The 13,568-nt window shown below is 31.6% G+C and overlaps 1 protein-coding gene and 2 non-coding genes across 3 annotated transcripts; all 3 read left to right on the forward strand.

The window, feature by feature from the left end:
- Window positions 1–3,317: 3,317 nt before the first annotated feature.
- 21ur-10786 lies at window positions 3,318–3,338 on the forward strand. Its single transcript, NR_070253.1, has one exon.
- Window positions 3,339–7,635: 4,297 nt separating this feature from the next.
- Window positions 7,636–7,656, forward strand: 21ur-11580. The gene has a single exon (NR_070254.1).
- Window positions 7,657–10,959: 3,303 nt separating this feature from the next.
- Window positions 10,960–12,281, forward strand: daf-28 (uncharacterized protein). The gene is made up of 3 exons (NM_075439.5): window positions 10,960–11,084; window positions 11,234–11,473; window positions 11,883–12,281. The coding sequence occupies exons 2-3, from the start codon at window positions 11,272–11,274 to the stop codon at window positions 11,972–11,974; spliced, it is 294 nt and encodes a 97-aa protein (NP_507840.1). The 5' UTR covers window positions 10,960–11,084; window positions 11,234–11,271; the 3' UTR covers window positions 11,975–12,281.
- Window positions 12,282–13,568: the final 1,287 nt, after the last annotated feature.

The raw sequence follows: 13,568 nt of genomic DNA on the forward strand, positions 1-13,568 counted from the left end.
ACAGCTGAAATCCCATAAAAAACTCGTTTTAATTATTTTTCCATTTTTTTATATTTCGAAGTTGGACTAAACTATCCAAATAGCCAAAATTTTAAAATTTCAAAAATCTAAAAATTTCAAAAGAATTTGATTAGCCCGGATTATCACAGGATATCGCAAGCGTGCGAAGTCTTATGACTGCTTGAAACCAAAACCTACACTTTTTCTCAAAGTGCATTGCACTTTGCGAGTATAAAAGAGCAAAATGTATGGGATTTGGCTCAGATTTGCACTTTTTTCGCCAAGTTTTTTTTGCTGGTTTTAACACATTTTAAATATTTTTTTAGATTTTCAACGCTACTAATTTTAATATATATACATATATATATATATATATATATATATATTAGATGAGTAAAAAAATTTTCAAACAAATTTTGAAAAAAATTCTAATTTTGAAAAGAACTGTAGTAAGAAGAAGAAGAAGAAGCCGTATATTTGGCAATTAATTTCGTCGTATTTTGTTCGTGGTGGCTCCGGATGAATGGACGGGGGACAGAGGGAGGTACCGGTTATATAGTTTTGTTTTTTTTTTGCTCAATGTGGCATACAATATAGCATACAATTAGTACAAAAAAGTTAATGAAATTTTTTTTTCGATTTTTTTGAATTTCAATTATTTCTTCCCTAATTCCCGTAGCTTCACGTTTTTTTCAGAGTTTAAGAAATCAAAATTCTTAGAAATTTCTAATATTCTATTTGAAAAAAATTCTAGATGTTGTTGTGAACCTCTACTAAATATTATCATGTACTGACGTTAGTCGGGCAAAACTACATACATATTTTTTCTGGAAAAAAATATACTATAGTTGTGGAAATTCACGAGATTTTCAGTCATGGCTGAAAAAATTTGTAAAAATTAAAAAATTCTTCAAAGTTTTTGAAAACGGGTAATTCATATATTAGGTTTGACCCATTAAAAACTAATAAAAAGTGGCAAAATTGGGCAATTTATTGTAAAAATTCACAATTATGAAACTTCTCTAAAATGGTTCATTTTGTAGCTAGAGGACTCAAAATTGATCCCCGCGTACATTGAAAAATTGTCCTTTTTTCAATTTTGTACAATTTCAAACCCCATCTGCCGGATATTTAGTGTATCCCTTCAGACTGATGATCAGCTCCAAGCATCATATAGTTATGTCGTAGGTCATAGGCTCCCACGTTACCTACAAAATGTCTATGGTGCATTGTGACATGGGTAACGTGGGAATGTGGAGTTTGCTGAGCAAATCAAGCTTTTCAAGAGGATTTTTGATTTTTTTTCAGTGAATCAATTAAAAAATTAAGAGATGTATATATGTATATATATATATTTATATATATATTAGGTTCAGTGTTCCAAATCTGCAAAAATTCCGAGATCATTTTAGACTTTTTTAGACTATATTACTTGTTCCAGTTGCCAAGTGTGTTTTTTTTTCGAAATATACCTATACATACCTAATACCTAATTATACCTATTTCCAAAAGTCCCGTTTTCCAGAAGCTTCCATATATAATTTATCAATGATTTGAGCTCAGCATCACAGGTCCCATGAGAACTTTCCCACTGACGTATAGATATGTCATAATTAGTGTCTAAATTCGTATGTTGAAAGTGTGATTTGTCGGTGTTTGTGTGGGTTTGTGGCACGTCACAACGACATTTTGAAAAGGATAATTATAGGATGAAAAAAAGCGGAAGAAAATTTTTTGAATGTAACAAAGATTTTGAGTAGTTCAGCTATTTTTAATTGTAGTACCAAGCATGTATGTTAATATTAAACCGTGTGGGTTATTTTTTTTAATTTACCATTTAACCCATCACTCTATTCTATATAGATTTATTGAACCCTTCAGGTTAATATTTAATGAATCATTCGAACCATGGAATGCAATAACTCCCGAGAAACCAAAAAACGCACAATTTCTTTAAATCTGTATTGATATCCATTATCGTTAGTGTTAATATTTTCAGACTGAAACAAGCTTAAACATTGTCATAATTCCTGAGAGCCAGCTTATCCGGATTTCAAATTTTGTTTAGAAATGCATTTTTTTTTTGGAATAGCTTTTAAAGGATTAGATGTTTGTATACAATTTATTTTATTGTTATAAAAAGTATGTATCCGTTTTTCAAGAGTTATGTGAAGAATGGGATAAAACGGATATTTCGAAAATTTGAAAAAAAAAAAAAAAAATTTTTTTTTGGAATTTTTTATGACGTGACTTGGGCTTACACGTTTTGGGCCCTAAAAGCAAATCTCATTTATCTAAAATCATGACTAGTTTGCATTCTGAAACATGACCCAAAATTATCTGAAAAGGACCTAAAAATATCCTATACAGGCCTAAAATCCCATGTATTAAAAAAAAAATTAATTATTACGTTTATATGGACCTAATAAAATTGATGTACTACATATATATTAGGACAGGGGTGGGCGGCAAATAATTTTTTCCGGTACATCGGCAATTTTCCCAAAATAAAAATTTCTGGCAAATCGGCAAATCGGCAATTTGCTGGAATTTTAAATTTCCGGAAAATCAGCAAACCGGCAATTTACCAATTCACCCCTAATTCCGATAAAGCCTTTAATCCCACCGTAAGAGAAATTCAGCCATTTCCAGAATCACGTTTTTATGCACCTAATGACTGTATATTATATTTGATTCTGTAAAACATGAACACTTATTTAAGTTAGATTAAGAAACTAATTCAAAACTTCCCTTCCAGAACAATGATCACTTAAAATTTTTGATTTATCAATGGTTTACGCTTGGTCATAGGTCCCAGGAGAAGCCCACTGACGTCTATCAAAATCTAAATTCGTGTATTAAAAGTGTGTCTTGTGACACGTAATTATACGTTTTAGATTCTGAAAGCATACTTCACATATCTAAAGTCATAAGACTAGTTTGCAGACAGGAAGACCATGGGAAAATGGTTTTTTAGCTGAAACTCGAGAAGTTATAGAGTTGTATCCCATGCAAAGTAGACACATTAAAAGAAAGTAGTTGGATCGGATCAATTAAATTAAATGCGGCTAGACATTCTTGAACTATAGTCCCCTTATAGCAGGAATGAGCGGCAATTGCCGTTCTGCAAATTCGGGCAAAATCGACAAACTGCCGGTTTGCCGAATTTCCGGAAATTTTCATTTTCGACAAATTGCCGTTTGCCGGATAGGATTTTTTTTATAAAACGGAAATACCTAAAACTTTGCCTTTTTTTTAAGTATTTCCCGTTCCAAAAACTTTTGAAATATAGTTGCTAGTTACCCGACAAAATGTATTACGAAATATTGAAACTGATCCTAATTTTAGGGTAATTTTCAGATCTATCACGTTTTCAGTAATTCACGAATCAAAAAAAAAAATAAAAAATAGGTGATGTTTCATATCGTCTAGACTTTAATTTTCTGAACTACACATTTTGCAAAAATTATGGCCGTATTTTGTGCGTAGTTTAAAACCAAGAAATTCAAAAATTCAATCTGAAGTTTTGTCTGTGAAAACATTGTGCAAATTTTAAAGTTATCCGAAAATCCAATCTATACTGAATCAGGGGTGGGCGGCAATTGCCGTTCGGCAAGTCGCCTGTTTTGCCGATTTGCCGGAAATTTTCATTTTTGGCGAATTGCTGATTTGCCGGAAATATTAATTCTTGACGAATTGCCGATTTGCCGGATATTTAATTTTTGGCGTGTTGCCTATTGACCGGAAATTTTCATTTTTAGGCGAATTGCCGATTCGCCAATTTGCCTGAAACTTTCATTTTTGGCGAATTGCCGATTTGCCAATTTGCCGGAAATTTTAAATTACGGCAATTTGTCGATTTTATGTTATGCCATAAAATTTCAATTCCGGCAATTTGCCGATTTGCCGGAAATTTTCATTTTTGGCAATTTGGCAATTTGCCTGAAACTTTCATTTTTGGCGAATTGCCGATTTGCCAATTTGCCGGAAATTTCAATTCCGGCAATTTGTCGATTTTATGTTTTGCCATAAAATTTCAAGTCCGGCAATTTGCCGATTTGCCGGAAATTTTCATTTTTGGCAATTTGCCAATTTGCCTGAAACTTTCATTTCTGGCGAATTGCCGATTTGCCAATTTGCCGGAAATTTCAATTCCGGCAATTTGCCGATTTGCCGCAAAATATCGTTTGCCACCCACGCATGGTCCGAATCACGAACATCATTGGTCACTAGAAAATGGCCAGAGCACACACTTTTTTTGCAAACAAAAATGTCATAGTCTAGTCTAGAAAGACATTTTTGGATATTTTAATTTCTAATTTCACTTTGCAAAAGTGATGTGTCGAATTTTCACCGTCCCCCTGGAATTAAGAGCAGGTTCAAATTGCCAAGTACCATTTCAACATTGCTATGCCGATTATAGGCTTCCACGTTACCTACGTAACTGCTGAAATACCTTATGACATGAGTTACGTGAGAATATGAAGTTTCTGAAACTCTGAAAATAAACTACATATCTAACTATAAGACTAACATTGAGTCAACGGTTCCAAAGTTCCAAAACTGAAAAAAAAACAGACTTAAAGGTGAAGTAACTACTTTTATGGTGCCAAAATGACGAAATATCATAATAAAACTTTTCAAAAAAATTTTGAAAATTTTTTATTTAATGTCAAAAATTGACAATTACTCAGTTTCTGCCACTCATAATTTTGGAAGTCGATCAAAAAAAAAATGTTTTTTTCTACATTTTTTATACAGCAAATTTTGTTTTAATTAGTCGTCTTAAAACATTGTAGGGGTCGAAAGATTTGGATTTTATCAAAATCTCATATTTTTCCAAATTTTGGCAATTTGCCAAAAACTTTGACCAGAAATTATTATGAAAAATCTAAAATTTTAAATTTTTGTTGGAGGGTTTTATTAGGATGTATTCGGTATTTTGCATCATTATAAGTGTGTTTAGGCAAAGTCCCCACCGGAAATGTTTATTTTTGGCAAATTGCCGATTTGCCGGAAATTTTTATTTTTGGCGAATTGCCGATTTGGCGAGAATTTTCATTTTTGACAAATTGCCGATTTGCTGGAAATTTTCATTTTTGGCGAATTGCCCAATTGTGCCGATTTTTTTAAACTTCGAATTCCGATTTTTTTAAATTTCCGGCAAATCGGCCATTCACCAAAAATAAAAATTTCCGGCAAATCGGCAATTCGCCAAAAATGAAAATTTCCGGCAAATCGGCGCATTCGCCAAAAATAAAAATTTCCAGCAAATCGGTCATTCACCAAGAATAAAAATATCCGACAAATCGACAATTCGCCAAAAAATAATAATTTCCGGTGGGGTTTTTGACTAAATACACATATAATGATACAAAATGGCCAAATAGATTGTAATAAAACACTATAAAAAAAAATTCAAAATTTCAGATTTTTTTTTATTTGTACAATATATTCGGTGATTTTGGATTATTTAAAGTGTATTTAGGAAAATTTAAAAACTTTTCCCTTCTATGTCACCAAATCCATCTGTAATTAGAGTCTATTCCAAGTTTCTTCTTTCTCGACATCACTATAAGTGAAGTATGCTTTCAAAACAGGAAACTCATAATTACGTGTCCCTTCATCCCACACGCGTACAAGACACACTTTTAACAGACAAATTTAGATTTTGATTAACGTCTATAAAGTTCCTCTGGGAGCGATTCCAAACCTTTGATAAATCAAAGACCCCAGTGACGCAGGTTCTGACAGAACATCGTAAACTTCTGAACTTCCAGACAAAAAAATCAGAAAAATATTGTCGCGTGTACATTGTATGTATATATATATATATATATATACTGTATGTCATATGTGTTATAGTCCAGAGTAGACAAATGTCATTTAATTATCATCTGAAAATCAACTTTTGACTAGTTATAACATTCATATCGCATCCCATCAATATAGCATAGATAACTATACATATAGGCAACTACAGTAATATTTGCTAAACAGTATGTATTCCGAACACTCTGATCAATTGTTCCCCAAGGTTTTCAGGTACAAGACGTGTGAATTTTGGATAACATCAAAATTTTATTAAATTGTAGATTTTTTCGATTCACTATTTATCCAGTTAACATCTGATACAACCCAACTATACATAACTTGGTACATCCAACTTTTTCTTGAAACATTACTATTCTATCTACCTTGCTTGGGATACAACTCTATAACTCCTCGAGTTTCAGCTAAGAAACCATTTTCCCATGATCTTCTTGTCTGCAAACTAGTCTTATGACTTTAGATATGTGAAGTATGCTTTCAGAATCTAAAACGTATAATTACGTATCACTACATCACAGACTCTCACAAACAAGTCACACTTTTAACATACAAATTTAGATTATGAAAGTTCCTCTGGGACTGTGATTGAGTTAAAACCATCAAAAATCTCAGTGACGAAGGTTTTGGAAGGTGATCTGAACCTCTAGATTTTGGCAACAGAAAGATCTAAGAGTAGCCTGAAAACTGGATGGAGGAGATTTGTGAAGGTGGACATATATAGATATATATATATATATATTAGTTATGGTATTCAATATCTGCTTATATATATATATATATATAATCAGCTATTGAATATTATAACTAATATTTTTTTACCAACCGCAAACCGCGCCTACGGCGCGGATAGCGACTGGCAAAATTAGAAATGTTTGACACAGAAATTACCATTTAATTTTAGAAAAAGGTCTCATGAAGAAAGGAAATTTTAATTTTATTCGAGCATTCTGTAGGCTAAAAAAATCAAAAAACCAAAGACAATGTCCTCTAACAACTCCTCAAAAGTAGAGTTTTCCCAAACTACAGTAACCCACCCGTATACCTACAGTACACCTACAGTACTACTACAGTACCTTGTCAATATCCTTCACCAACTCCCAGGCCAATACCTCTTCGAAATCTTAAAATTAGAGTTTTCCTAAACTACAGTAACCCTACAGTAATCCTACAGTATCCATCCATCCACTAACCCCAACCCACTATCTTTCCAAACATCGAAAAAGTATTTTTCCTCAAACTACAGTAATCCTACCGTAATCCTACGGTACTCCTATAGCGCCACTACAGTACTATGTCCGCCAAAATTTTTTGAAAAAATTAAAATTTGAATTTCGCGCCAAAATTTTTTGAAAAATTAAAATTTGAATTTCGCGCCAAAATTTTTTAAAAAATTAATTTTTGAATTCCCGCCAAAATGTTATGCGATGTCCATCGCCGACCTCGATCGTTGTCCGCTGCCGAGTTTAAGGACGGGACAAACGGACGATTTTCTTTTATATATAGTGTATGATGATATGATATATTGGTAGGTACATATGTTCCATTTAAAAAATATGTTGGAAATTCCCTTTCTGTTACATTTTCCGCATAACTCATGTAACAACAAAAAACAGCTAATCCTTGATTATATAACAATACAATAAATAAATAAGCTTATCCAGATTATCAACATTTTTTCAGGAATGTATGAAGCACAATAGAAGGTTCAGTAGTGGGGGCTAAACTGATATGTCGAGAACATAGTTCGGAAATTGTATACATTTTCCCAAATCCTTTAAAAGCTATGATAATTATTGTGTATGCTGCCATTTCTAAACAAACAAAAATGCAGATTAGTAAATTAAAATTAGTGTTTCAAATTCCTTAACAAGATTAAAGATAAGCCTGCTTAAAAGTTATATGCCAAAAAAATTTATGTTTCAGTGATGTTTATATAAATAATGTATGCCATATACCATATATACCATATTATATGTATATATATATATATATATATATATATATATATATATATATATATATATATACTGTATATACCTATGATGCTTATCAATAGCGGATATACGGTATTGAAGCTAAATTGTACAGGAAATTGCCGGAATCACCTATTACTGGACAAATATTCCACCATTGGTAGGATAGTTGGTTGCCGGAAACAGATTTTCAATTGCATGAACGTTTTTAACTTTCTCAAGTTAAACCCAAATATAGCTTTTAGTGGTGTGCCCAGGATTGTTATTAAAAAGTGATATGCCGAACATTATTGCACCAGACTTCAGAAACTTTTTAATTCAATAAGATTAACCACGTTAACTATGTAGATTATGAATTTGTTTAGTAGTTGCTTTTTCTTAATATACCGTATATCCTCTATTAGTAAGGCGTGCAAAACTAATTTTCGGACACCTAATTTGATGCAAAACTAATAGAGAGTGCAAAACTAATAGAGGGTGCAAAACTAATTTTCAAACAGGTTTTTTCTCATGATTCCCATTAAGTTATGGCGAATATCATCAATTTCAGTAACAACTTATGAACCAAAATGGACAAAATTTACGACTGATACGCAAAAATTATCCGAGTTGTACTCATATTTTGTCAATTTCGACTTGCTATACCAAGTCTGTAAGAGTTTTCCTAACTTTTAGAACGATTTTATGATGCAAATTTTGAATTCCTAAAAATAAGGAACAGATGAAGGGGTGCAAAACTATTAGAGGTGCAAAACTAATAGAGGTGCAAAACTAATAGAGGCGCCTTACTAATAGAGAATATACGGTAACTAAATTACCCTTACAAACTTCAGCAATTACCTCATTTATTTAATTCGGCAATAGTTAAACATTTTCTGATTTTTTTAAAAAGGATTACTTATAATGAAAGTACAGTGTATTTGAGCTCACATTTAGCTTTTTAGTTTCTGCACCACAGTTCTAACATAAATTATCAACTAATTAAAAGTGTCAGCAACTAGCAAGTTGAAAATGCCAGTAAAATCATTGTAAGATTCTTAGAAACTTGAACTTCACCCAGCATCACACACCATTTTTTATGCAGACTAGTCACATATTCATAATTATAACTGTCAAATACAACATTAAATTTTCTGAATGAGGATTTATTTGTGACGTTGTTTAGTGAAGTTTGCATGTTTTAAGCGACATGGTAAAAAAGTTATTGGAATAGCAACATACGTACTAATGAAAAAATTGCCTATAGTGGTTTTAATATTACTAAAATTACAAAAAAATGGAACTCACGGTGTCGGCCAAAAAATGTTGTTAAAAAATGTTTTTTTGGTTTTTTGAAGTTTTTTTTTAAATGAGCATAATTCATAGACTAACAAGTTTTGCAAAAAAAAAGCTTTTTTACAAAAAAGTAATTTTCCAAATTTTTTTCGATTTTTGCTGAAAATCAAAACTTTGACATTGACCTTTTCTAGCCAAAACTGTAGTAATTTAAAATTCCAATGTTCAGAATTCAAACTACAAACTACAAAACTTCAAAGTGATGTGTCGTTTTTTAAAAGGTTTCTGACATTTTCAATAGTAATCATAACATATATCAAAAAGACTAAATTTCGAATTTTTGATAATTGACATGTATCAGATGATCTCCTGGGGAATATCAGAGCTCAAACCATTAGGAAATCGGAATTTTGGGTCGAAAGTCCAATTTGAAAGGTGTATGATGAAATATGGATGTTCAAAATTAGATGAGCATGTGATAAAGTTGAGGACGGAAGGGAATTGTGGAATATTTGGGAAATTGGAAAAATTTTGAAATAGCTGATAAATTTAGAACGTTGGAGAATTGGAAAGTTTTGAAAAAAAAATTAATTTATTTGAAAGTATTTGTTTCCTGGATTCTGAAAATTTCTGTAAAGGCTGTCGAAAAAATGGGAAAATTTTGAAAAAAATGGAGCAATTTTTTGTTAAGATTTAAAAAAATTCTAGTATGAGGTTAAGAAAATTATTTTTTGAAGGTAAATTTTAAAAAATAGCCTCAAATGAATAAATAATTGACAGAAAATGAGCCGAAATGCCCAAATAGTACAGTTAATTTTTTTCTTAGACTTCTAAATTTTTCAATTTTGCAAATATACAAGAAATAGGCTAATTAGATATAAATTCCGTGTTTTTTCTTTTTAGTTGTATCACATTTTTAAGCGTTTTTTTCCGTTGAAAAATGATGAAAAAAACGTGTGAAAATATTGAATTTTAGGATTATTTAATCATAAAAAAATTTTCATTTTCTGTCATTTAAAGGAAATTTTTTTAAAATAAAAGTTCACCTTTAAATAAAGAATTTTCTAAAAATTTGCCAATTTTCTAAACGTTTTTTGAAATTTTTTTTAAGTGACAGCTCCTTTCAGAATTTTTCAGAATCCAGGAAAAAATATTTTCAAATAAATTTTTTAAAAAAGTTTCCCAGTGTTCCAACGTTCTAAATTTATCAGCTATATCCTACTTGTTCCAGTTTCTTGTATTTTTCACAATTTCCTTCCGTCATCAACTTTATCACATGTTCATCTAATTAATTTTTTTTTTCAAAAAGTTTTACTGCGATATTTGCCCATTTTTGTACATTTTAAATTGCAGAAAATTCTGAAAAAAAATCCCAAAAAATAAGTATTCAAGCACCATTTTTTCGACTTGTGTCGAACTTTCAAAAAATCTTTTCAGTTTTTTTCTCCATGTTTTCCATTATATTTTATTTCCTACTAATTCACTAAATTTTGGAAAAAATCCTATTCTAAAAAATTGTAGAAATTGTTTTCCCAAAAAAATGTTTTCAGAAAAAAAAACAATTTATTTTTCTAAGCATCTACTTTATTTTATTTATGTATTTATTTTTCATTTTTATCTTTTTTTTCTAACTTTTTTGGATATGAAAATATTTTTGAAAATACTTTTTTTGTGAAAAATTATATTGAAAAAGTTTTTTTTAACCCTTAGCATTTTTTCCAGATACTTCCCACTTTCCTTTAATTTTTAAGCTTTCAGATTTTTTTCTATATTCTTCACCGAATTTATAAAATTTCCCCCATTTTCTACAACATTTCTCTTAGTAATTCCCATTATTACCACATTTTACCTTCCGAATGACCCAACTTCCTTGTTTCAGATTTTCTATACCCCTTTAAATGGGCGGAGTCACATAATGCTCAATATCTACATTTAAAATTGCGGGCGGAGTCTAAAAGTGGATATGAACTCTCAATTAGCTCCGCCCACTTTGAGCTATAAAAGGTGAGAGTTTCAGTGAAAGGGTTATCACTAGGAAGTTGTTAACTTTTTTTTTGGAATTTTTTTTTTGGAAATTTTTTTTTTTTGGAAATTTTTTTATCCTAAAATTTATTTATACCTAAAAAATTATAATTTTCAATTTTTTTTTCCAGAATCACCTCCTCTGTCTCCTCTCAACAACTATCTCAACATGAACTGCAAGCTCATCGCCATCTTTGCCGTACTCGTCCTCTCCGTCTCGGCTCATCTCGGAGCCCAGGCCGCCGCCGCCAACTTCAAGGCCGAGGGCCCACTAAGCCGTGCAGTCCGTGTTCCAGGTGTGGCCGTGAGGGCCTGTGGTCGTCGCCTCGTTCCGTATGTGTGGAGTGTCTGTGGAGACGCCTGTGAACCACGTAAGTACTACACTTGACTCAAAATTTTAGACCTTTTTTAGGCCTAGGCCTAAAAATTTAGGTTTTAGCATTTTTAGGGTTCAAAACTTGGCCCAAACTTCAGAATAAGAAAATTTCAAGTTAAAATTCGAGTTCCCCGTGGCAAATTACCCCTACCTCTCGGTTTTCAGAATTTTAGTGCAAAGTGTCGTCAGATCGGGTGCCCTGGGTTACTGTAGTTGCGGACCGGACACCCGATCTCACGACACTTTGCACTAAAATTCTGAAAATTGGCGGCTAGGGGTAATTTGGCATGGGGAATCTGAAAATCGTAATGAAATTTTTTGAATTTAGAGTTCGGGCCAAGTTTTTGAACTAGAAAAAAAAATTTCGAAAAAAAAACTTCGAAAATTGTTTTTTTAATTTTCAGAAGAAGGAATTGACATCGCAACACAATGCTGCACCTATCAATGCACTGCCGAGTATATACAAACTGCCTGTTGCCCACGTTTGCTTCTTTAATTCTTCACGTCTTCCCGCCCGTCTTCCCGCTCGCATCTGCACTTGATCTCCCCCCCCCGCTCTTCCTCTACCTGAAAAAATGCATCAAATTTTGCTCGTGAAAAATTACATGTCCCAGTATCTGGAAATTTCCTAAAAATCTCCAATTTTTCTCCAAAACCGTCCCTCCCTTAGCTTTTCATGTAGTCATTTTCTCCGGATACCCCTGAAACAATTTTCCTTTTTTTTTAAATTCATTTAATTTATTGATTTCCATGGTATCTGGATCCTTGTAGTATGCTAGTAATAAACATTTCATTTATAGATATGGATGGTGTTTTGTTTGATAAAAGTTGAAAAAAAAACTGTTTCAGAAGACATGGGGCATCGACTTGGTAACTTTGAGAGCTTATATCTCAGCTGTCTTAAAAGATACTAAAATTTTATTAACTACGAAGATATAGAGAAATTCCTGAGAAATAATTTTCCAGTTAAAAATTTCGTGAAAAATTAAAAGTAACCGAGATATAAGCTGTTAAAGGTGGACTACGCCCTGTGGGGAAATTGCTTTAAAACACGCCTATGATATCACAATCACCGAATATCATGATAAAAAAATTCAAAAAAATTCAAAAAAGTTTTCTAAATTTTATATGATTTTTTGAAAATTGAAAAAATCTCAGTTTTTGCATAATTCCTATTTGAATTACCGCCAATTGGATTTGTTCGATGGAGCGCGCTTGCACGTTTTAAAATTTATTTATTTTATTTTTTGTAATTTTCCATCGATTTTTAATGTTTTCGGTGTATTTTTGTTTGAAATTTAGAGAAAAAGTCAAAATAAATTCAAATTTTTGATTAAAAAGCACGCTCATAGGTGTAAATTAGTGAAATTAATTAATTCAGGTATGAAATCGTTTAAAAGCGTTACTTTTTCATTTTTACGCCTCTCAGCGTGCTTTTTAATCAAAAATTTGCATTTATTTTGACTTTTTCTTTAAAATTCAAGCGAAAATACACCGAAAACATCAAAAATCGGTGGAAAATAAAAAAAGTTAAATTAATTGATTAAAATAATGCAAGCGCGCTTCATCGTACAAATCCAATTGGCGGTAATTCAAATAGGAATTAGGCAAAAACTGAGATTTTTTCAATTTTCAAAAAATCATATAAAATTTAGAAAACTTTTTTGAATTTTTTTATCATGATATTTGGTCATTGTGGTACCATAGACGTGTTATAAAGCAATTTCTCCACTGGCGCTGCTGAACCTTTAGAGTTCAAGTGAGACATGGTGCATCGGCTCGGCAACAACTTTTCGGTTCTCTCTAATTTTCTCCAAATTTTGTCTACTATCACATTATTCACTACAACTTGTTCTACAATTTGGTATTTGAAATTTTATTTATACCTTTATCTTAAGTTAAAATATGAGCTGCCAAATTTCCATTGAGAACAAAATTTTTAAAAATATATCAATATCTGGAGAGACAGGCTACCAAAACATGGTGCATCGAACTAAACCAATTCTGACAGGCTAAATGAAAAATCAGCTATAAATTCAGCGTTCATTAATTTCTGACCTTTAAAAAATGCACATATAAATTATTTCTGT

This window comes from Caenorhabditis elegans, chromosome V (genome assembly GCF_000002985.6).
Source record: "Caenorhabditis elegans chromosome V".
Lineage (NCBI taxonomy): Eukaryota > Metazoa > Nematoda > Chromadorea > Rhabditida > Rhabditidae > Caenorhabditis > Caenorhabditis elegans.

Bases quoted from the DNA above. Each gene is read 5' to 3' on its own strand.
- daf-28 (NM_075439.5), top strand. From the start codon at position 11,272: ATGAACTGCAAGCTCATCGCCATCTTTGCCGTACTCGTCCTCTCCGTC. The intron at 11,474-11,882 runs GTAAGTACTACA...TTTAATTTTCAG, and splicing joins TGGAGACGCCTGTGAACCAC to AAGAAGGAATTGACATCGCA.